The sequence below is a fragment of the Neoarthrinium moseri genome (genome assembly GCF_022829205.1).
Source record: "Neoarthrinium moseri strain CBS 164.80 chromosome Unknown scaffold36_Wmoseri_CBS_16480, whole genome shotgun sequence".
NCBI lineage: Eukaryota > Fungi > Ascomycota > Sordariomycetes > Amphisphaeriales > Apiosporaceae > Neoarthrinium > Neoarthrinium moseri.
In genome coordinates, this window is record NW_026055150.1 from 156672 (window position 1) to 177532 (window position 20861).

The window sequence follows — 20861 nt, forward strand, 5'->3', positions numbered from 1 at the left end:
AGAAAATGTGCAAACAATTCCAGCGCAAATGCAGATACAAAACAGGCGACAGAAGTACAGCCCAGAGCAAAGACAAGGAAAAGTACTCGGATAGTCATCGGAACTGTAGTCCCACTCATTCTGCAAGTCCGTCTTTCTTGGAAATGAGTGGTGCATGTGTGAGTGCGTATGATCAGAAGTTGATCACCTTGCTCTTGACGCAGACACCCTTTGCGAGAGTCTGGATGGAGCCGCTGGAAAGCAGCTCCAGGACCTGCAGGGTGGCCTCAAACTCGCGTGTGATGAAGTTGCGGATCTCGATAGCGACGAGTGAGTCAAGCGGGTAGTGGGACAGGGCGCGCGTCACGTCTAGATCCTCTTTCTCCATCATCATGACGGCAGCGCACTTCTCAACCAGGCCCTCGCACACCACCTGCTCGGCCTCTTCGAGAGTCTTGGCCGCCTTGGCCGCTGCGTTCCACGAGACAGCCTTGGAGCCGCCCGCGGCAGCGTTGGCTGCCGCCTCTGCTTCTGCCGCCTCGCGCAAGTGCTTGCACTTGGCATCCGGCGTCCAGAAAGGCTGCACGTCAGCCGAGATACGCATGCCTGTGATGGTATGATTGTTGCACACGGCACCGAGCTCGCCACTGATGGCGCATCCGAGGAGGGCGAGCACCTCGGCTTCGCAGATTGTGTCACCAGCCAGGTTCTTGGCAACTTCAGCAGCCTTCTCAGCATCCTCAGCTAGGTATCCCGTGTCCGAAATGGCTGTGAGATCCAGCGACGAGGCCGGCAAGCCACGAGCCAGGCGGTATTGCACCAGGGCATTGAGGAAGCAGTTAGCAGCGGCGTAGGCGGCTTGCCCACGGTTTCCAACAGCGCCGGCAACGGACGAGATGGCAACGAAGAAGTCAAGCGGTGCGTTCACCAGCGCATTGTGGAAGTTCCACCCTCCCTGTACCTTGGACTCTATGACAGTAGTATACTGGTCATATGTCATCTTCTCGAACAGGACGTCGTGAAGAACCATAGCTCCGTGAATGAGACCGCGGACAGGGGGCATGCCTTCAAGCCCCTGGTTGACGAGGTCTTCAACGTCAGCAGGATTGGCGACATCGCAGCGCCGAACGACAACGTTTGCACCTTGCTCGGCAGCTTGGTCAACCAGTTCCTTAACCTTGCCGGTTGCCGAACCGGATCGAGAGACCAAAACGAGGTTGCGTGCACCGCGACTGATCATCCACTTTGACATGCTCCGACCTAAACCACCAGTACCACCGATGAGAATGTAGGTAGCGTCGGATTTAAGTAGCTGCTTCGGTCTCTTAGGAGGGGTTGCCTGTGTGGTATTGGTCAGTCACGTTTTCCATGATATGAGACACAGTAGCGATATACCTTGACAATGTCTGTCGCATTTGGCACGACGACCAGCTTACCATGTGCATTGGCACCCGTCTGGAGACTCTTGAGCGCAGACTCAACCTCCGAGATGGGGAATGTCGTGATCGGTGAGGGTGGCGCGACCTTGTTGTACTTGATCAACTTAGAGACGTCTGTGAGGACTCTCTGCATCAACTTCGGCCTCTCAGCAGCTAGTGCCATCATATCGACAGTCATAAAGCTGGAGTTGTGCTCGAATTGGTCCATCTCGAGCTTCATGCTGGTTGACGAGATTCGCGTGCCAACATCGATCAAGCGACCAAACTTGTTGAGGCAATCCCAGGACTCGCGTACCGCGTCACCGGCAAGGCAATTCAGCACGACATCGACGCCATTGCCGTTAGTGACTTGGCGCAATGACTTGCCAAAGTTGTTGTTGCGGCTGTAGAAGATGTGATCTTCTGGGATGTTGTACTCTTTCATCAGAAATTCCTTCTTCTCGGCGCTACCAACCGTCACAAATACATCAGCCCCGATCATCTGAGCCAGCGATATAGCAGCCTGCCCAACTGCACGAGCAGCAGCATGAATGAGAACCGATTCATCGTCCTGCAGGCGACCCAACTCAATCAATGAGTAGTAGGCAGTGCTATAGGCTAAAGGAAGCGATGCACCAGCCTCGAAGGTCATGCCAGCTGGCAACTTGAAGGCGAAGGATGCCTTGGTACGGGTGGTGGTTGCAAAGGCGCCTTGGGTCATGGCGGCAACACGGTCACCTGCAGTGAGGTTCGTAACGTCACAGCCCACTTTCACAACGACACCGCTGGCCTCGACGCCAAAATCGTCAGTGGCAAGCTTGCCGTGTGCAGCCGTGAGATCACGGTGGTTAAGACCAACTGCCTTGACCTGGATTTCTATCTCGTCAGGGCGAAGAGGCGACCCCTTGCTTTCGTCGTCGACGAAGTGCAAGGTCTCCAGTGCGCCAATATTGCCGATCTTCAGCTTCAGCGATCTATCACTCTGGCCAAATGGCGTGGGCTGCAGAGCGGCCGACTTGGTCTGGCGATGGACGACAGCATTCATCTCCGGATCGTTGATGATGCGCGGGGTCAGGAACTTGCCTTCTCTTTGCATGAATTCCATTTCGCAGTTTGCTGGGCTATCTTTGCTGAACACAGCCTGGAAGACCTTGAGCACAGCTTCGACGACCGCATCAGCCTCAAGCGGAACTCTGCCGTCAAGGTCGAGAGTCGAGAAAGGCAGCAGGGTCTCCGAGCGGATAGTCCTGCTTAGCCCAGTGATCATGTTGAGATCGGGCGAAGTCGCCTTGTCATAGGCCCCACGAACGACCCAGAGAGCGCCTGCGACTTTAGTGAGGATCCTCTGCAGAGCTTCGAACTCTTGCGCCTTCAGCGTTGAAAGCAGGGGCTTCTCGATCTCTGGCAGGAAAATGGCGACTTTGTCCTCTGCATTCGCGGAAGCCAGGCTGCTTATTTGAGGCATCTTGCCAGTAAGCTTCTCTAAACCTCCAGCGAGCTCTGTTGCGATCTTAGCTTGAAGCGCTGTTTCGGCGTGTACGATGACGATCTCCGAGTCGGTTGATTGTGAAGGCTCGGCAGGCTCAGATTCCAAGGCGGGTTCCCAGTCGAGCTTATAGCACAGCTCTCTATGGGACTCCTCGGTTGCTGCCTCACGGTCAATGATAGGTGCGATCATGAGGTCCTCAATGGTGATGAGAGGCTCAGATGGATCATCCATGGAGGCAGCAAACATGCTGATCTTTGTGGTCATAGGAGCATCCATTGAAAAGTGACCCTGCGAATAAGCATTAAGTAGTTTACCAGGCTCCTTTGTCGCTTCTGTGATTTTCTTGGAGATGGTTATGCGATCGACCGATGATGGTAGGTAGATAGTATCGATTCCACCGTGGCCACCATCGGCGATTGGCCAATAAGTTGATATCAAAGACTCTAGCAGCGCTGGCTGAAGAACGGCTGGAGATATGTGATGATTGGGCATTTCCTTGGCAATATCGGGCACGGTGATCTCTGCCTTGGAACAATCGTTATTTGCAGAGCAATTGGTAATGCCCTGGAAAGTGGTACCGTAAGATACCCCAAGCTCACCTAAAGTCTCATAGAGCTTCTCTGATGAGACTGGCGCTGAAGCGCGAGCTTCGACTGATAAGATAGTCGACTTCAACATGGCCTTGGCCTCGTATGCACGGCGAGAGTCATCAACACCATTGCACTCGTCATTTTCGACAGCAATGAAGCCTTTGCAGTGCTCTTTCCAGCCTTGCGACTTGCTCCAGGAGCAGATTCTGAATTCATCCCAAGCTCCTTGGGTGCTCTCCTGATCGGGACGCAAGGTCGTCGTCATCTCAACATCTTCGTCTGGGATGACCAGCGGGGCAACCACTGATACGTCTCTGAGCTTGTATTTGTCAAAGGTCAACTCTGCGGCAATAGCTCTCTGAGAGGCTGCCTCGATTGCCATTGTGATAAAACCAGACATCGGGAAGACCGTCAGTGACTGAACCTTATGATGTTCGAGCCATGGGAGATCCTCAAGCCGAACAATGTTCCTCCAGGTCGGCTCTAAATCATTTGAATAATGTGCGACGGTTCCAAGGATATCGTTTCGAGGAGCATTCCTGTTCTTGTGCTTCTGCGTCAAGCGTGAGTCGTGCCAGTACTTAACGGTCTTGTTCCAGGGATAACGCGGCAAGTCAGTAAGAAGCATAGGTTCTGTCTTCTGTGACTTGGGGAAGTTGATCGCGTCGAAATTCAGAGTCTGTCCCTTTGTGAACAAGCTTCCTGCAAGGGCCAAAGCAGTCTCGACAGCATCCTTTTTCCGCGATAGGGCCGAGGCGTATGGCACCTTGGTTGCATCAGGGCCAACAGCCTGCATGATCTGCTTGATGGGCCCCTGGAGAGCGGAGTGGGGACCGAGCTCAATGAGCATGTTGACACCCGTTTTGTGCTCGCCAATAGGAGCCAGCATGCTCTGAAGAGCCTCATTGAATCTGACAGCACATGTTAAATTCTGGACCCAGTAAGTTGATTCCAACTCAGAAGCGTCGCATTGTCTGCCCAGAAGAGAGGAGTGGAATCTTGTCTCTGTCGGTGCAGGAGACCCGATCATTTGGATGGACTCCTGGTAATCTTTGGCGAGCAGATTCATGTGGTGAGAATGGTACGCAGTATCGACGAAGAGTTTCCGGTTGAACAGCTGCTTCTCGTCTACAATCTTCTTGAGCTCATCGATACCCGACTCGTCACCAGAGATTGTCAAGCTGGTAGGCGAGTTGAAACAAGCGATCTTGACCTCGCCATCGTTGAGTTCAGAGAGCAGGGGTTCGAATTCTTCCTTGCTTCCACCAACCGCCAGCATGGAGCCGCGGAGGTCTGGGTATCTCTCCTTCAAGACTGGGATAAGTCTTCCGCGGTGGTAGGCAATAGCCATGCAGGACTCAAAAGGCAGAATTCCAGCAGCGTAAGCAGCACCAATCTCGCCACTGGAGTGGCCTGTTACGGCTGCCGGGCGGATGCCCCACGAACGCAGCAGGTCAACCAAAGCGAGTTGGACTGCTGTGCATGACGGTTGGCTGATGTGGGCAGCGCCCACTTGAGAGGTCTTCTCATCTTTACTGAGCTCCTCCACCAGCGACCAAGACGCACCGAGCGATGACAAAACACTGTCGGCACAGTCGATGGCATTCTGGAAGACGGGGTATTGGGCATACAGCTCGCGACCCATACCATACCATTGAGCACCCTGACCGGTGAAGACAAACCCAATTCTCAAAGGGTCAACCTCCTTGCCAGTAGTATAGTTACCAGCTGAAATAGCCTCAATAAGGTCAAAGGATCGGTTTGCGGAAATCGCCACTCTGTGCTGCAGCAATGATCTGCGTTGACCAAGAGTGTAAGCCACATTTCCCATCAGGTCCTTCTGGAACATCTCAGGCCTCTGCTCCAGATAGACGACCATGTTTTTCATGACAGTCTCAAGAGTATTCTTGTCATTTGCAGACATGACAAACAGTTTGCGTCCAGGGTTGTCATCTTTGAGATCCGCGTCATCCTTCGTCGCTCTAGTCGCGAATGGGACCTTTTCCAGGACAACATGCGCATTCGTGCCGCCAAAGCCAAAATTGTTAACACTGATGTACTTCTTGTTTCTCGGCCACGGTCGTTGAGTAACGGGGACTTTGAAGTTCCATTCCTTCCACGGTATCTTGGGGTTCGGCACTTTGAAGTCATAGTTTGGTAGAACAAAACCCCGCTCAAGCATCATGGCCGCTTTGATGACTGCCACGATACCCGAAGCTCCTTCCAAGTGTCCGACGTTTGATTTCAGCGACCCTAGGAAGAGGGGATCCCTCAATGTGCGACCTTCACCAAAGACATTGTGAATGGCAGTCGCTTCAATTGGATCTCCGACTCTTGTACCGGTTCCGTGGGCCTCGATGAAACCGGTGTCTCTGGGGTTAAGACCGGCATTAGTGTAGACCTGGTTCATCAGATCCGCTGCAAGGTCGGCCTGTTAGCAAGCTGTATCCTAGGCTGTATCTGTGTGTAGGGATAACTCACTCTGTGCGTTGCCGCAGGGCATCGTGATACCGGGAGTCCTTCCATCTTGATTGATGCCACTTCCGGCAATGATGGCTTTAATAGAGTCTTTATCTTTGATGGCTTGATCGAGGGGTTTCAAGACGATGACGCCACAACCTTCGCCGCGTCCAAAACCAGTGCCTCTATCGTCGAAGGAATATGATCTACCCGAGTCCGAAAAAAGTCTAACTAGTTAGTGCGGCACTGATATGTTCGCGTTGCCAGATCATACCTTGATTTTGCAAAAGAAATGTAAAACTCTGGAAGCATATTGAGATGGCAGCCACCGGTAATAGCCATGCTGGACTCTCCCGTCCTTAGACTCTGACATGCTAAATGTAATGCAACTAAACTAGAGGAACAAGCTGTATCGGAAGTGAAACTGGGACCTTTGAGGTCAAAGAAATGAGAAAGTCTGTTTGACTGCATGCCATATGCGCAACCTAGAGTGTCGATCAGCTAACAAGGCCTTGGGCACATAAACCAAGAGACTTACCTGTCGCCTGATGCATGGGAATAGTATCCGAGTCGCGGAAGAGATGCGACTCATACTCTGGAAATGAGCCACCGATGAAGACGCCGACATCCTTTCCTACAATAGACTGCTTAGGGATACCGGCGTGCTCAAGAGCCTCGAATGTGCCTTCCAACAGCAAGCGCTGTTGAGGGTCCATGGAAATGGCCTCCTTCTCAGTCAGACTGAAGAACGGGGCATCGAAGGCGTGAAGGTCAATGTTCAGAAAGTGACCACCAACTGGGTTGGCGCAACCAGCCTTTCCAGGGTTGGGGTGGTGGAAAGGGGCCAGGTCGAACCTCTCTTTGGGTATCTCTGAATAACCGCTCCGAGCTCGTGCCAACATCTCCCAAAACTCCCCTGGTGTGGCAACGTTCCCGGGCAGGCGACATGACATGCCGACAATCGCGATAGGCATCTGAGGTGGTGTTGGGCGGGACGACAAGGGCGTTGAGGTGCAACTTGCGTGTCCGCTGGTGGTATATTCACTGGTATGTCCATCTGGGAGGCCGTTGGTATGACCATTGGTATGACCATTGGCAAGGCCGTTTACACTGCCATTTGCAGTGCCATTGGACAGACCATTGATGTGAGAGCCGAGTCCATTAGCTAGACCGTTCACTGTGCTCGTGGCACCCTCGCCGCTGATGGCTGTTGGCGCCATGGCTGCAGGCTCTCGTAGGGTTTGTCAATGTTTGCAGTAGTTCAGAGAGGAAAGCCACCGGATCTCGTCATCTAAGTGAGGTATAGTGGTTTATATGCCATTGCCCTGTGGGTCGGAAGCCAGCCGCCTTGGCCGGGCAGTCCCCCTTCATCTCTGTATATGGCAGGCGCGAACAGATTGCACATCAGTTTCTGCGTCTAGGGATGGGCACTGGGCCTCGGGAAAGGGGGTAATCTTTCCGACCTGAGAACGGAAGGGTCTAGTGGCTGGTGCCTTTAGGCGAAAACGCCCCTGTGATACTTGCTCGAGTATATCGGGAAGAGAGGTCTTGGCGGTCTGATGGAAAGAGACGGACTCGACCGATCAGGGCGACGATTGGCCAAGTGTGATTCCTGGTTACTCAGTCCAATGTCTCGAGACATGGAGCCCAGGTACCATGTAGCGTGGGCACAGAGGCAGCTGCTTTGGGGAGCCGCTTAAGGCATGACATCAAAGTGCCGGAGCTGGACCCCGGTTGAGGCAAGAGGTGAAGACTAACGGCCAGCAACCGCAGCAATGGAAGTGTTCGAGATGGCCGTAGGTTGAGCGTTGCATTACCGGGATACATGTGCGTCGTTGTGCCCTTCTTGGCGAGCATGGAGCTGCGCTGTAGCTATCACGGGCGACTGGTGCGTGTTCCTGGTATGATGTGGAGAGCGATCTGCTTCGTTCCATGGACAGGGGTTCACTGCGCACTCCTGGGCTACCATTGGCACCGCGCCGTACCTCCCCTCGCATGGTACGAGAGGGAACATGGAAACAGACGTACGTAGACGAGCACAGACGGTGTACTCACTCGCCGTGGCCTGCTTAACGGCGACTGATTACGTGTATCCATCCTAGCCCAAGCCCAAGTCCATCCAGTCCATCAATCAAGCCCATGGACGGCTCGATATGACAGGCTTGCGCAGCCAATGGCCTCGGCCAGTCGAGCAATAGATTGCTCAGATAAGCTTGATTTGATCCGCGGCGGACTGGCATAGTGCTGAGCGGCTCGCCGATCAGAGCCAGCCGTGGAAGAAGCCAGCCGGTTGTTTGCTGGGCCAAACGGATCGCGATAGGTAAAATGCGAAAATGGAGCTTGGATTAATTCCATATAGGTAAGTGACGCCAGGATGGAACTGCAGCCATGCGAACAGGGGGGGCGACGGCGGCCAGGGTGCATGTGAATAGATTGAAAGCTTCCATGCGTCGATCTCAGCCGGTTCCATAGACTGAGGTCAAACTTAGCGTTGGCGGCCGAGGCTGGCCCTCCCCTGTGGCGTCGGCACTTCCAGCACTTACAGCACTTAGGAGCCTAGTGTGGGGGTGGGGCCGGGCCAATCTAGCGGCTATGATCGTATGTTTTAGCGCCCCCCTGTAGCGTGCTACTGTCAGCCAGCCAGCCCATGCCCCCTGGCCCCCTGGCCCCCCTGACCCCTGGGCAGTCAGTCCGTCGCCGATAACAGCAGCCGGCGCACTCGTCACATGAAGCTGCTATCGGCCGACCGCATCGTCGTTATGCTTAAACGTCTCAACCTGTCACCTTCCACTTGAGTTTACCCGTGGTTTATCTGTGCTATTCCTCTAATCGCAGGCGCCGGTCATAATACCCGGAACTCGCGTAGTTCTCGGCGACAGAGCCTCAGTTACCAATCTGGGCGAGACCCCCGGAAACGTTGCCCCTAATCTCGACGAACTTTGTGTTTGACAGAGTCGAAACGTGCCGAGACTTCTGCTTTCCTCGGGCTTTCGGCCCCTATTGGCCTATACCTCAGACACGGATATTTCCTTCTGCCAACCATGGTTCCCTCTGGCGGCCCATGGGGATGGGTGGATGGCATTGGCACATGAGATTGAAAAGACGCCCGTTCCACATTCCAAGTTCAATTATTCAGCGATGCATGTGAGTGGCCCGACCAGCATAGATTGTGCCTGTTGAAGACAACGTCTCTGTCCCGTGGCTTCGGCGCATGCATGTGAATGTGAAGCTCGAAGAAAAAAAAAATATTGATCTTCCGCCGGGCTGAACCTCTGTTTTGCCCAGCTTTTGTCTCTTGCTCGTCAACTTTATCTTTCAGTTCGGGTGTCGGCATCTGCAACCACCCCAACTAGATCGGTTTCTAAGATTACTATTTCAAGATGAAGTTCCTATGCCTGCCAGGTGCATACGGGAGTGCGGAGGTGAGTGATCACGTCATCGGAGCCTGGCATCTATATACTGACGACAGTCCAAGAAATTCCAAGTACAACTCGGTATATCCACATATTCGATCCCGACTGAGAGTTTAAACTGACACATTCTCAAGCGCCGCTTGTCAATGAGCTCACGGGCGACAAGTCGGCCGAGTTCCATTTCATCAATGGGCCATGCGAAGCTGTCCCGCCCAAGGGTTTCGAGGATTTCTTTGGAAAACCGCCATTCTACCGATTCATCGAGCCCGATGACAAGACGAGCGAGGAGACCGACCCTCTGTCACGTATTCGAGACTTCCCAGAATGCGATACGCCCGAGGAAACCATGAGGGAGCTGATGAAAGAGGGCGTGGCCAGCTGCATTCTGAGTACTATAGCTGCCATTGACTATCTTTTCAGAATCATGGAAAAAGAGGGCCCATTTGAGGGAATCATTGGCTACTCTGAAGGAGCAACCGTTGCTGGAACATTGTTATTAGCTGAGCAGCGGAGACGCGAGCTCGAGGGAAGAGAGCCCATGATTAAATGCGCCATCTTCTTCGCTGGATGGCCACCATTGGACCCCAGCACTTTTGCCATGGTTCTGTCCGACGAGTCTGAGGTGATGATTGACATTCACACTTGTCACATCAGTTGGTCTCTCGATTCCACTTTTAGGTTTCTTTCGCTAACAGGGTGCAGTCGGGTCACTGGATCCCTACGTTGGAGGCTCCTTGGCACTATATAACACGTGCGATCCCGACGTCGCTTACATGTTTGACCACGGGAAGGGACACACATTGCCAAGAGAGAAGGCCGTGATCAAGGAATTGGGTGATGTCATAAGAAACATGATCACAGAAGCAACTGGGGCGTAGCTTTTAGACAGCGTTTTGGGTATGCAGCTCGGCGGCTTTCTTCAGCATATAGAACTTGGCTTTGTAAAACACAAAAAGCAACCCTGCAATCTAATAAGTGTAGGTACCTAGGTACTCAATTCTAAACGTTTTCGCAGCTCAAATTACGTATGATGGCGCCCAAGCACCTTGTTCGCATAGATTGGACGGGCGTGAAAACGATCCGCGAGTCCGGGATGCATGGGCAAGTAGGACCCATCAACTCAAGCGTTCCCGACTGTTCTGTCAATGGTTGGGTCCGACAAGTCCTCGGATATGTGATAGTGCAGCGGTGTTTCGTCCAATGTACGGCCATCACGAGCGCCAAGACTTGAGGTTGTCGGTTCTAGTTACGGAAGTGGAAAGCCAGAATAATAGGGGCATTATAGCGGTCACATCCTCGATGCATAGGGAAGCCCAGTTAAACACCCCTGCTTTCGGCAGTCCGATAAGGGGTCGACGTGGGCCGCAATCTAATCAAATTGAAGCGCAACGTTCCTGCAGAATCCACGGAGGCATGCCGGAGAGCGCCTCCGTACCGGCCGTGTCATTTAGCCAGGCGACAAGTTGAGCGCAAAGCTTTCACAAGGTTTCGCAGGCGCGCGCCGTTGGCCAGCGCCATAAGGTATACCTGAAGCCCCTAGAACTCACTTCTACAATGTTTTTCTCCTCTTCCCAGCCTTTTCGCAGGCCTGTAATCCCCGATTAGAGCTTATTTCTTGGCGCAGGATGCACTAACTACATCCCTCCCATGCAACAATGCAACATGGAGAACCCGGGCACCGACAACCGCCCGCGCCGAGCCGGGCAGCATTCGAGTGATGCATCAGACCCGGTACATGCAAGAACACCGTCCGAGACGTCATTCTTGTCACTATCCGATTCTAGTACCGACACGCTCAGTGTAGCAAACCCTGTTGGTGATCCGGCACTGGCAGTGCCACGGCCTGACTTGTCTGTGAATTCCTCTTCACAGCACCTGCTCGACGCTGCGGCGCCAATTGCAGACAGTAGGGACAGGCCAAGGCCGCCGCCACTCTCACCGTCAATAGCATCGTCAGCGACTGAACATCTGAAGTCGCCGGCGCCATGGATAGACCCCCATTTGTCGCGAGACTTCAGGCATGTCAACAGAGATACTACAGCAGACATTATCGATGAATACCTGGCACCAAGATCTCCTAAGTCTCGAGCCACTTCAGTGTCTTCAAGACTGTCTGTAGAGTTCGCCCCTGAAAATGTTGGCGCTTCAAAAGCACACCGCCCGGTGCCTCTGAAACCTACAACCGCATTTGAGCGGCGACAGCAGAGGAAACGGGCCAGAGATGTTGCCCAGGATGCCCTGTCACCCATCGAGTCAGTAACGGCGTATAGCGGGTCGCCAACTAGTCCCACAAAACCACCTACACCAGTAACACCAGCGGCACCGGCGACACCAGCGACACCAGCAAAACTAGGCATTGCTGAAGACCACATTTCTCCTGGCCCCACAGATAGTCCTGGTAGTATACAAAGTCATAATGGCCCTAGCGGTCGTGGTGGCCTACGAGGTCGCGGGGGTCAACGAGGACGCGGCGGCTTGCGGGGTCGGGGCGGCCGACAGGGTCGCGGTGGCATGCGCGGCCTCGATGGTCCACGAAGCCTTGAAGGTACAGGAGGGCCTCAGGGATCCAGTGGTGCGGGCGCTAAGGAACCTAATGATAAGAAGAAGTCTTCCCAAGAAGAGAAGAAGGCGGAAGCGGCACCGCCGGGGCCTCTCAATGATCGGAGGAGGAAGAGGTTGGCGAAGGGCAAGTATGGAGACACGATCAAGGATTTCGTTGTAAGTAGTACCTGCCTTTCGGCACGCAAACATATGTCTTACCAGTTGCAGAGGATCTTCTCTTATACCACCAAACGAGACCGAGTTTTCATAGCTATTTCAGCCTTTGCTGCCATAGTGACGGGACTGACATTTCCGGCAATGACCATCGTTTTTGGAAACCTAGTTGGAAGTATTACCACTGCTTCTTTCGCCGGTCATGACGTTAAGTTGGTTTTGACGGGGATCATTAATCAGAGCGTGTAAGCAACCATCGCGGATCACGAGTCCGAGAACCCCTTGGCTGACGCAATCCACAGGCTATACATGTTGTATCTCTTCGCCGCGAGATTCGTTTCGGAATACATCGCAACAGTAAGGTTATTTGCGCGCCTTGGAAGCTCCATACTGATGCAATCACAGCTTGGGTTCAACATCATGAGTATTCGCGTATCTTCTACACTTCGACTGGCCTATCTGCAGGCTCTCATGAAACAGCGGGTATCGATGCTGGATACTCAACCTCCCGGTCAACTTGCAGCAATCATTACTGCAACAGCCAACACAGTGCAAGACGGTGTCTCGGAAAAGTTTGCTCTTCTGATTCAAAGCATTGCCCTGATGATCGGTGCAATGAGCAATGCCTTCTATCACAGCTGGAAACTTACCCTCGTCACAAGTAGTGGCTTGGTCTTGATTATCATCTGTTACTGTATCACAACACCATTTGTCGTCAGAAATATGAAGGCAGTCGAACAAATCAACATCAAAGCTTCTGGTGTTGCGAGCGAGGTTTTCGGGGCAATACGAATGATAGCGGCGTTTGGCGCCGAGGCGCGAATGGTGAAGAAGTATGAAGATTGGGTTTCGCAGTCTCGACAGCGAGGCATGCGGCTTTCCAAAATTGTTGCTGTGCAAAAATCGATAGGTGTGTAATTCCTCATAATAACATGATACTTTGCTAACTTGAGCAGTTTACTTCAGTGTCATCGGCACATTTGCGCTGTCTTGCTGGTTTGCAGCTAGAATGATTGTTGACGGTGAAATACCTAACAACAGCATTCTTATCATGTACGTTCTCTACCAAGCTCCAACCTGAAGTAAACAGCACTGACATCCATCAGCGTCTTGATGTGCGTGATGATGACAACGAACACGATCGGAAATATTGCTCAGCCTCTGTCTGCTGCCTCTCGAGCAGCTGCCTCGGCTAGAATTCTTTTCAATGGAATCGAGGCTCCTAAACCCAAGCCCGGAGGGAAAAAAGCGCCGGAAGTAAACGCCGCAGATAGACTCGTCCTTTGGAACGTCAATTTCACCTACCCATCCCGGCCAAAGCAGAAAATTCTGGATCAACTGAAGCTGGTCATACCAGCCGGTAAGGTTACTGCCATTGTTGGCCCTTCAGGCTCCGGGAAGAGCACAGTGGTAAATCTTATTGAAAGATGGTATGAACTCGATGGTGCAGCGAACAAAAACAAGCTAGTAAGTATAGGTACCATTGAATCGCGTTGAAAGTCGCTAAAACTGACCGACCTTGTGCAGGTCCAATACTTCCGCAACGGTTCGGTAAAATGTGGTGGTGTACCTCTGCATGAGATTGATCTCAAGTGGTGGAGATCTCAGATAGGACTTGTCCAGCAAGAGCCATTTCTGTTCAATGACACGATCTTCACGAACGTTGCATATGGGCTGATAGGAACGGAATGGGAAAACGCAGAGGAGGACAAGAAGCGGGAGCTTGTGGCGCAAGCCTGCAAAGAAGCCTTCGCCGATGAGTTCATTGCTAGGCTTCCGGATGTAAGTGACCAATGTCAAGGAGTGAATCAGAAACTGACCTATGTCTAGGGCTACGATACCGCCGTGGGAGAGTCAGGTGGCAAACTAAGCGGTGGTCAGAGGCAACGGCTCGCGATCGCCCGTGCCATTATCAAGAAGCCGAAAATTCTGATTTTAGACGAGGCAACAAGCGCGATTGATGTTCGGGCTGAAAAGGTGGTACAAGCAGCCTTAGACAAGGTGTCGAAGGGCCGTACGACAATCATGATTGCCCATAGGCTGTCAACTGTCAAAAAGGCAGACCACATCATTGTCATGGCCAAGGGCAAAGTCTCGCAGTGGGGAAAGCATGAACAACTGATGGCAAAAAAAGACGGTCCATATTACTTACTCACTCAGGCCCAGCAGCTTTCCCTAGGTGATGAGAAAGAGCCATCGGAAGATTCATCCGATATCACCGAGTCAGAGGTACGCACAATGGATTTGATGGAGAAGGATGAGGAGACGAAGAAGAAGAGGGTGTCTATGGGTACATCAAGCGATGGAGACGAGGAATCCGAGCCAAAATCCAAGGGCCTGATCAAGTCTTTTGGTCCCCTGCTCCTGGAGCAGAAGCAGCATTGGCCATGGTACTTGACCATGTTCTCTGGTGCGGTCGTAGCCGGAAGTATGCATACACACCAACTTTCTGCTATTAGGGAGACTAATCACAACGTTACAGCAAGTTCGCCCGTACAGGCGTATCTATTTGCCGCTCTTTTGTCCTCATTCAACGTTGGAGGACAGCTATTGCTGATGTTGACCAATTTTTGGAGCCTCATGTTCGTCATTCTGGCGGGCTGTGTTGGTGTTGGCTACTTTGCGCTCGGATTTGCCTCCACGCGAGTCGCCTTTGTGAGTTTACCAGTCCACCCAAGAAACTGGGACTTGTATAAGTTAACAATGCTAGATTATTACCACTTCATTTCAGCGCGAATATTTCAACAACATTATCGCGCAGCCTATTTCTTGGTTTGATAAGGAAGATTCCAACCAGGGATCCTTGACGTCGCGACTTGCGATGGATGCACAAGCACTCCAGCAACTTCTGGGTATCAACATGGCTTTCGTCATCATTGCCATATTGAGTGTCACCGGATGTCTGGCAGTGGCATTCTATTTTGGCTGGAAGCTTACAGCGGTCGCACTATCTTGTGCTATGCCGTTAGCCATCGGTGCAGGTTTCTTCCGTTCTCGCATAGAGAAAAAGTTCCACAAAATGAACAACAAGGTGTTTGCCGAAAGTGCCAAGTTTGCAACAGAGTCTATGGGCGCCATTAGAACAGTCACTGCCCTCACACTGGAAGACAGCATATGCCGGAGGTACGAAAATCTTCTCGATGACCATGTATCGAAAGCATTCAAAAAAGCACGCTTGGCTACCATCATATTTGCCGCCAGCGATGCCATCCCTCTACTCTGCATGGCTTTCATTCTTTGGTACGGAGGGGGGCTCCTAGTTAGCGGTGAATACTGGTCCTTCCAGTATCTTGTCGTGTACATTGCCGTCATCCAAGGCGCAATGGGTGTCGGCCAATGGCTCAGCTTTGTGCCAAATATGGCGCAAGCCACGGTAGCCGCAAACCGTCTGGAAGAATTGCGGAAGAGGGAGTTTGATGCTGAGCATGGTATCAAGATCGATGATGAAATTCTTGAGTTGGATGACAAGAACGACATAATGGGACCCAAGATTGAGCTCCAAGATGTTTGGTTCAAGTATCCTACGCGTGACGTCCCAGTACTATGCGGGTTGGATATGACGATAGAAAAAGGCCAATTCGCTGCAATTGTCGGGCCTTCCGGTATGCTATCACCACTAGACGTGTACAATCAAGACTAACAATTGCTTAGGTTGTGGCAAAACCAGCGTCATATCTCTACTCGAGAGATACTATAACGTCAAATCAGGTAGTGTTCTCTACAACGGCTTCAACATAGAAGACATCAACCTCCGTGACTATCGAAAAACGATCTCGTTAGTCGCACAAGAAGCCTTCATGTTTCAAGGCTCAATTCGTGAGAACATTCTTCTTGGCGTCGATGAGGATGCAGTATCAGAAGAAGATCTGCATCAAGCGTGCCGAGACGCCGAGATCCACGACTTCATCATCTCTCTGCCGGACGGATATAACACCAAAGTAGGGTTTAAGGGCATCCTACTCTCCGGTGGCCAGAAACAGCGAATGGCTATAGCAAGAGCCCTGATCAGAAACCCGCGTCTGTTGCTTCTCGATGAAGCTACTTCGGCCCTTGACTCCGAGACGGAGAAGCTGGTACAAGGCGTCTTAGAGAGAACAAAGAAGTCGAGAACTATGATAGTCGTCGCCCACAGACTGTCCACCATACAGAATGCAGATATTATATACGTCCTAGGCGACGGTAGTGTAGTCGAAAGCGGGACACATGCCCAACTATTGCAGAAAAGGGGGGTGTACTGGAGTATGGTAAGTCTATATTCCGCTCTCTTCGTCACTAAACTCCTACTTACTACGAGATTAGTGTCAAGCTCAAGCTTTGGATCGATGAACTGCCCTCTGCGCATGTCTGCGCGACTGCGGATAATGTCCTGGGCAACTGTACTCCTCGAAGCTGTAAGATAGGATAGATGACCGAGCAATATCAAGAGTGAATAGACACCCTAGAATTATTGTGCTTATCGAAGAAGTACAATCTAGCAAATGTTCAATTTGTGCTTCAAGTGAATACACCACTACCTATTCGAACCCCATAATGCGCAATTGTACGGCCGAAAATCCAATATATTCCTTCGCCTCGCATTGGCGTCGAGGGGCGTAAATCACGCCTGTTGATCAGAGCCAAGGGAGTCGTAAATAGTTTTTCCATCAATATGCTTCTGCCGGGTGCCTGTGAGGTTGGCAGGAGTACTGTCAACGGCAATGATCCTCTCCTCCGCCAAGTGGCTGGGGTCAGCTGCAGTGCCGAACTCGGTGAAACTTGCATTCTTCGCCTCATCGTCGCCGATGCTGTTGTCCTCCGTGATGTTCTTGCCGTGGGGTCTTGAGTGGGCCCGGTCGTATTGGCTGTGGACGTAGCTAGGTGCCTGGGGGACATGCTTGGCTTCAGTGCCGGTGCCCGCCTGGGCATAGCTTCGGCCCTCGTGGGGTTTTGAAGCGGATGCAACATTCTCACGCGAGGACTGCGAGGCGGCGGCCTCATTACCAGCTTGAAATGCTTGAGACTCGGCAGCCAATGAACTTGCATGAACAGCACCTGGGCCTTCGCGGGTCACGGGAGCATTCTCGCCGAGAGTCACCTTCTGGCCGTGGCTAGGTGCTTTGTTTGGAGACATGATTTCAATAGGCGTCACTGGTATGTGATTTCTTTTCTTCGAACGGTTGTTCAATTCTAGAGTTGAAGGATGGGTGTAAATGATAATATTTGAATTGGATTAATCGAATCTAGAGGCAGATTGAAAATGTGGTGACGAGCTTTCTTATTGGGAGCTTCGAGCTGTGAACTGTGAAGCTCCGGCTATGACGACATAGCGTGTCCGATGCGCCATCAACGTCAGAGCAGGCGGTTAATGACTTCACTTGTGCCTGAATACGCCGTATTCTGTTTGTTTCACTGATTATCGAAACAGTTTGGTCTCCAGAAACATTGGGTCCGTTGTGGGGGTAGAAGTCAATGCAATTGCTGATTTCTACAGATTTATGCGATTGGTGTGGAGTTTTGGCCGCCACATTACCGGAGTTTTTGTTCCGACCACGCAGCGTCATATTGCTAAACCTTTACGTGCATGCTTTTGAACTAGGGCACTTGCGGCTCTTCGCAGAGTGATATGTCGTACTTGAAGCATTCCACATATTCCTTCTCGTGCGGTTTTCAAGTAAAATAGAAAATCAAAAATCGAAAGTCCTTGTACGTGTGCAGCAAATACTCACTATCCCTACGGATTATAATGCTGACAAGATCCATTCAAGCTTAGCACTGGAAAGGCGAAGGCAATAAACCCGCCTCAGATGCCATCTGCAATGCCTTGATTGTTGCATACAGCCCTCCAACGCAGATGAAGGCCCCGGCCAGAATGGTAAGAACATTTACCACCAGCATGAGCGGTCTTTTGACCCAGGCGCGTGCTCCACCTTTGAAGTGGTAAGTATCGTGGAGCCAGAACATTCCCGCGAGACCATAGGTGTACCAGGCCGCGAACAACGATGCTGTAATACCAACCAGATAGTTGAAGGATGGGATGCCGACAGCCAGCACGAAGGCTGCAACGTTAGCAAGAAGTATCAGAAAGGTCCACATGCCCCAGCCGGTAAATGTATGCGAGTGAATATGCCGGCTGTGCCTGAAGATCCGCACGAACACGAGTTTCGCTGCCGTGTGGCTGTATAGTGCCCCAGCGATGAGGAAGTTTGGAATCGCGAGACCAAAGCTGATCTTGGCCCACAGGGGCTCCAGGCTGAGAAGACTTGGGCTCGAGACCCCTGAGCCTACATACCAGTACGTAACAACTGCGAAAACGATGTAGAATGTCGTGGCTACTATTTGCAGGGCCCAAGCGGCCTTCATGGCATCTCGGGGTCTTTGCATCTCAGATATCCTTTGGACATATCAAGTTAGCATTTCTCCAGCCAAGCACTTCTGGGGCGTCGAGCTCCTGAGACACTAATCCATGGAGCGGCAACATCCCAAAGTCGGCATATTCCAGCGTCGGACTACGTATAGTATTCCAGGTGTGCGTAGGAGAATAAGACTCAAGGTGGTTATGCCAGCATACGGGGGGGAATGGACGAGCCAAGAAATTACCGATTACGCACAGGATGAAAAACATAAAATGCCCGGCATAGGCGAAAACGGGATTGGTGATGCTGATGAAGGCCGACGTAAAGTCTGTCGAGATCGTGATGGCGATATCACCTGGCGCAACAGGAGACGCTCCAGCGCCAGCCATTGCAACGATACCAGCCACAATGATGGATATTCCTCCAGCTACCGAAAGCCAGCCAAGGTTTCCAAGGGTCCTTGGGAAACTGACCATGACTGTAGCGGCGGCAAAAATGCCTGTAAAGGCCAGGGCACATAGCTTAGTGTCCGAGAGGACTGTTAACGCAAGTTGGCCGGCAAGCATCTGACTGCCTGTAGCGCAAACGGCGAAGATGATAGTCCCGCCGGCGAGTATCTCTCTCCCGATAGGCCCAAACATGATCATACCAGCATCGCCCATGTTGTGGACTTCCGGGTGTCTGAGCTTGAACTGTATTAGTGCCCATGCCGTATACGTCGCAAATGCGCCGAGAAAGAAGATCACGACAACTGCCGGGACAATGCCGACCGCTGCTAGACTACTAGGCAGACTCAGCATGCCATTCGACACGATCTCGGTGATCATGAGGAGCGCCACCATTGGCCATGTTAATGTCTTGTATTTGATGTCATGACCCTGTTCCTCGCCGAAGACGTCGTTTACGAAGCCTGGGCCTGTATAACCGCCTCTCTCGCGGTCGCTTTCTGCTAGGACACCAGCGTCGGGATCGCCCGGACCTAGTCTTTCACCTTTCTCCCGTCGCACATGGCCAGGATGGTAGGTGTTACTGCTCATAGTCGTTTTCTGACTCGAGGTGGTATGCCGGTTTCTTGTCACGCGTGTATGAGCGCCCCTCTCGCGAGCCGAGCGCAGCAGGTGGAGTTGTTGTCAATGATAAGGGTAAGTAACACTGAGAAACCAATTGAGACAACTGCCCGGCATGTAACAAAATCCGCCTGGGGTAACTCGCTGAGTGCGTTACTTGTGATGAAGGTTCCTGTACTTCCTCGCGATACTATCGTGTCAGCATGCCCCGCGCGTGTCTCACTCGTGACATTGCATTAGCGATGATCATTCCCACTACCCTCTCAGCCGTAATCCTGCGACTCTCCACTGCACAGGCGCACGGCGCGGGGTTATCTAGTACAGTAGCATTGCCGACAACGACGCTGCCACATGGCTATGATAACGATTTACAGGGGTTTCGAAAGACTAGGGTTGCTGAGCTAGGCATCCCCATAAAACCTCAACTTCCTGTTTGGGAAGGAGAGCGATGTTTCATTGCTTCACTTAAGGTTGTCGGTGACGGCTAGCACGGTTGTCGGACCCTCCCGACTACCTATGTTGCACAATAATTTGGCCAAGGACAGTATATTGTTACCTTACAATCTCGTCAGTTCACGTGCCATGGGCATCTACAAGCGATCTTGGCGTTATCGTCCTGCACCGAGGAAGGGTCGGTCCGCCAAAGCTGGGTTGCAAGCTGGTCATATCCAAAGTCACAGTCTAACTCTTTCTGTATATGCGGAGCAATGTTCATTGAATCTAAGTCTTTAGAAATGCTGTAAATATATCGATCTTTCAATATGGAATCCGGTTATGCGGCCCCATCTTGGTGCCCAGTAGACGGTTCGGATAACTTCTAATACGGTGACCCCTCAGAAAAAGAATAAACCGTTGAAGTTTGAGCTACACAAACTGAGCTACATTGCAGCAGCAAAACGTATTCTGGTAAATCGATTCATTGTCCACTGCATTACTGGAAAAGTCACCCAAAAAAGGCAGGGGAAACTAGTGATGTAATCAACCCTTGCACATACGACAACCACATGAAATCAAAACGAGATGTATCGTTGGATTTCCATCGGCCAGTAACGTGGTCTGGCTTCAACTTGTCATCTCTCCAAACTGTTGAGAATATACATGCCATGTATGGACGCCCTCGACTGGTTTTCTGCAACTTCCATGCACTCCATTCGTGAGAAGTGGCACACTCAGCTATATACATTAGGCCGCAGCATGGTAAATATCGTAGTGAGGAATCATATGTGTGATGATTGATCTTGCCTAAAGCAAAAGAAAATGTTCCGTTATGCATGTCTCCCAGATCGAGGCGAAGAAAGCGTCGTGCGCTCTACCAAACTCTCAGTAAATAAACGCCCTTTGCAAGTGTCATAACTCGCGACATTGACGATGTTACAAAGTGCATCTAGCTGGGAGAAA

General features: G+C 51.8%; 5 protein-coding genes across 5 annotated transcripts; 2 read left to right on the top strand and 3 right to left on the bottom strand.

Moving 5' to 3' along the window:
- Window positions 1–172: 172 nt before the first annotated feature.
- On the bottom strand, window positions 173–7156 carry JN550_008529 (uncharacterized protein; the record flags this gene model as incomplete). The annotated part of the gene is made up of 5 exons (XM_049320500.1): window positions 173–1318; window positions 1375–5894; window positions 5958–6142; window positions 6211–6421; window positions 6475–7156. 5 exons carry the CDS (start codon window positions 7154–7156, stop codon window positions 173–175), a joined length of 6744 nt encoding a protein of 2247 aa, XP_049169461.1.
- A 2160-nt stretch (window positions 7157–9316) lies between these two features.
- JN550_008530 (uncharacterized protein) lies at window positions 9317–10227 on the top strand (the record flags this gene model as incomplete). Its single annotated transcript, XM_049320501.1, has 4 exons — window positions 9317–9358; window positions 9412–9430; window positions 9484–10002; window positions 10052–10227. 4 exons carry the CDS (start codon window positions 9317–9319, stop codon window positions 10225–10227), a joined length of 756 nt encoding a protein of 251 aa, XP_049169462.1.
- Window positions 10228–11011: 784 nt separating this feature from the next.
- On the top strand, window positions 11012–16390 carry JN550_008531 (uncharacterized protein; the record flags this gene model as incomplete). Its single annotated transcript, XM_049320502.1, has 12 exons — window positions 11012–12067; window positions 12119–12309; window positions 12367–12421; window positions 12470–12974; window positions 13021–13117; window positions 13171–13531; window positions 13592–13846; window positions 13895–14492; window positions 14547–14719; window positions 14775–15666; window positions 15716–16308; window positions 16364–16390. The coding sequence occupies 12 exons, from the start codon at window positions 11012–11014 to the stop codon at window positions 16388–16390; spliced, it is 4803 nt and encodes a 1600-aa protein (XP_049169463.1).
- A 271-nt stretch (window positions 16391–16661) lies between these two features.
- Window positions 16662–17174, bottom strand: JN550_008532 (uncharacterized protein; the record flags this gene model as incomplete). Its single annotated transcript, XM_049320503.1, has 1 exon — window positions 16662–17174. The coding sequence occupies one exon, from the start codon at window positions 17172–17174 to the stop codon at window positions 16662–16664; it is 513 nt and encodes a 170-aa protein (XP_049169464.1).
- Window positions 17175–17809: 635 nt separating this feature from the next.
- On the bottom strand, window positions 17810–19433 carry JN550_008533 (uncharacterized protein; the record flags this gene model as incomplete). The annotated part of the gene is made up of 2 exons (XM_049320504.1): window positions 17810–18434; window positions 18652–19433. 2 exons carry the CDS (start codon window positions 19431–19433, stop codon window positions 17810–17812), a joined length of 1407 nt encoding a protein of 468 aa, XP_049169465.1.
- Window positions 19434–20861: the final 1428 nt, after the last annotated feature.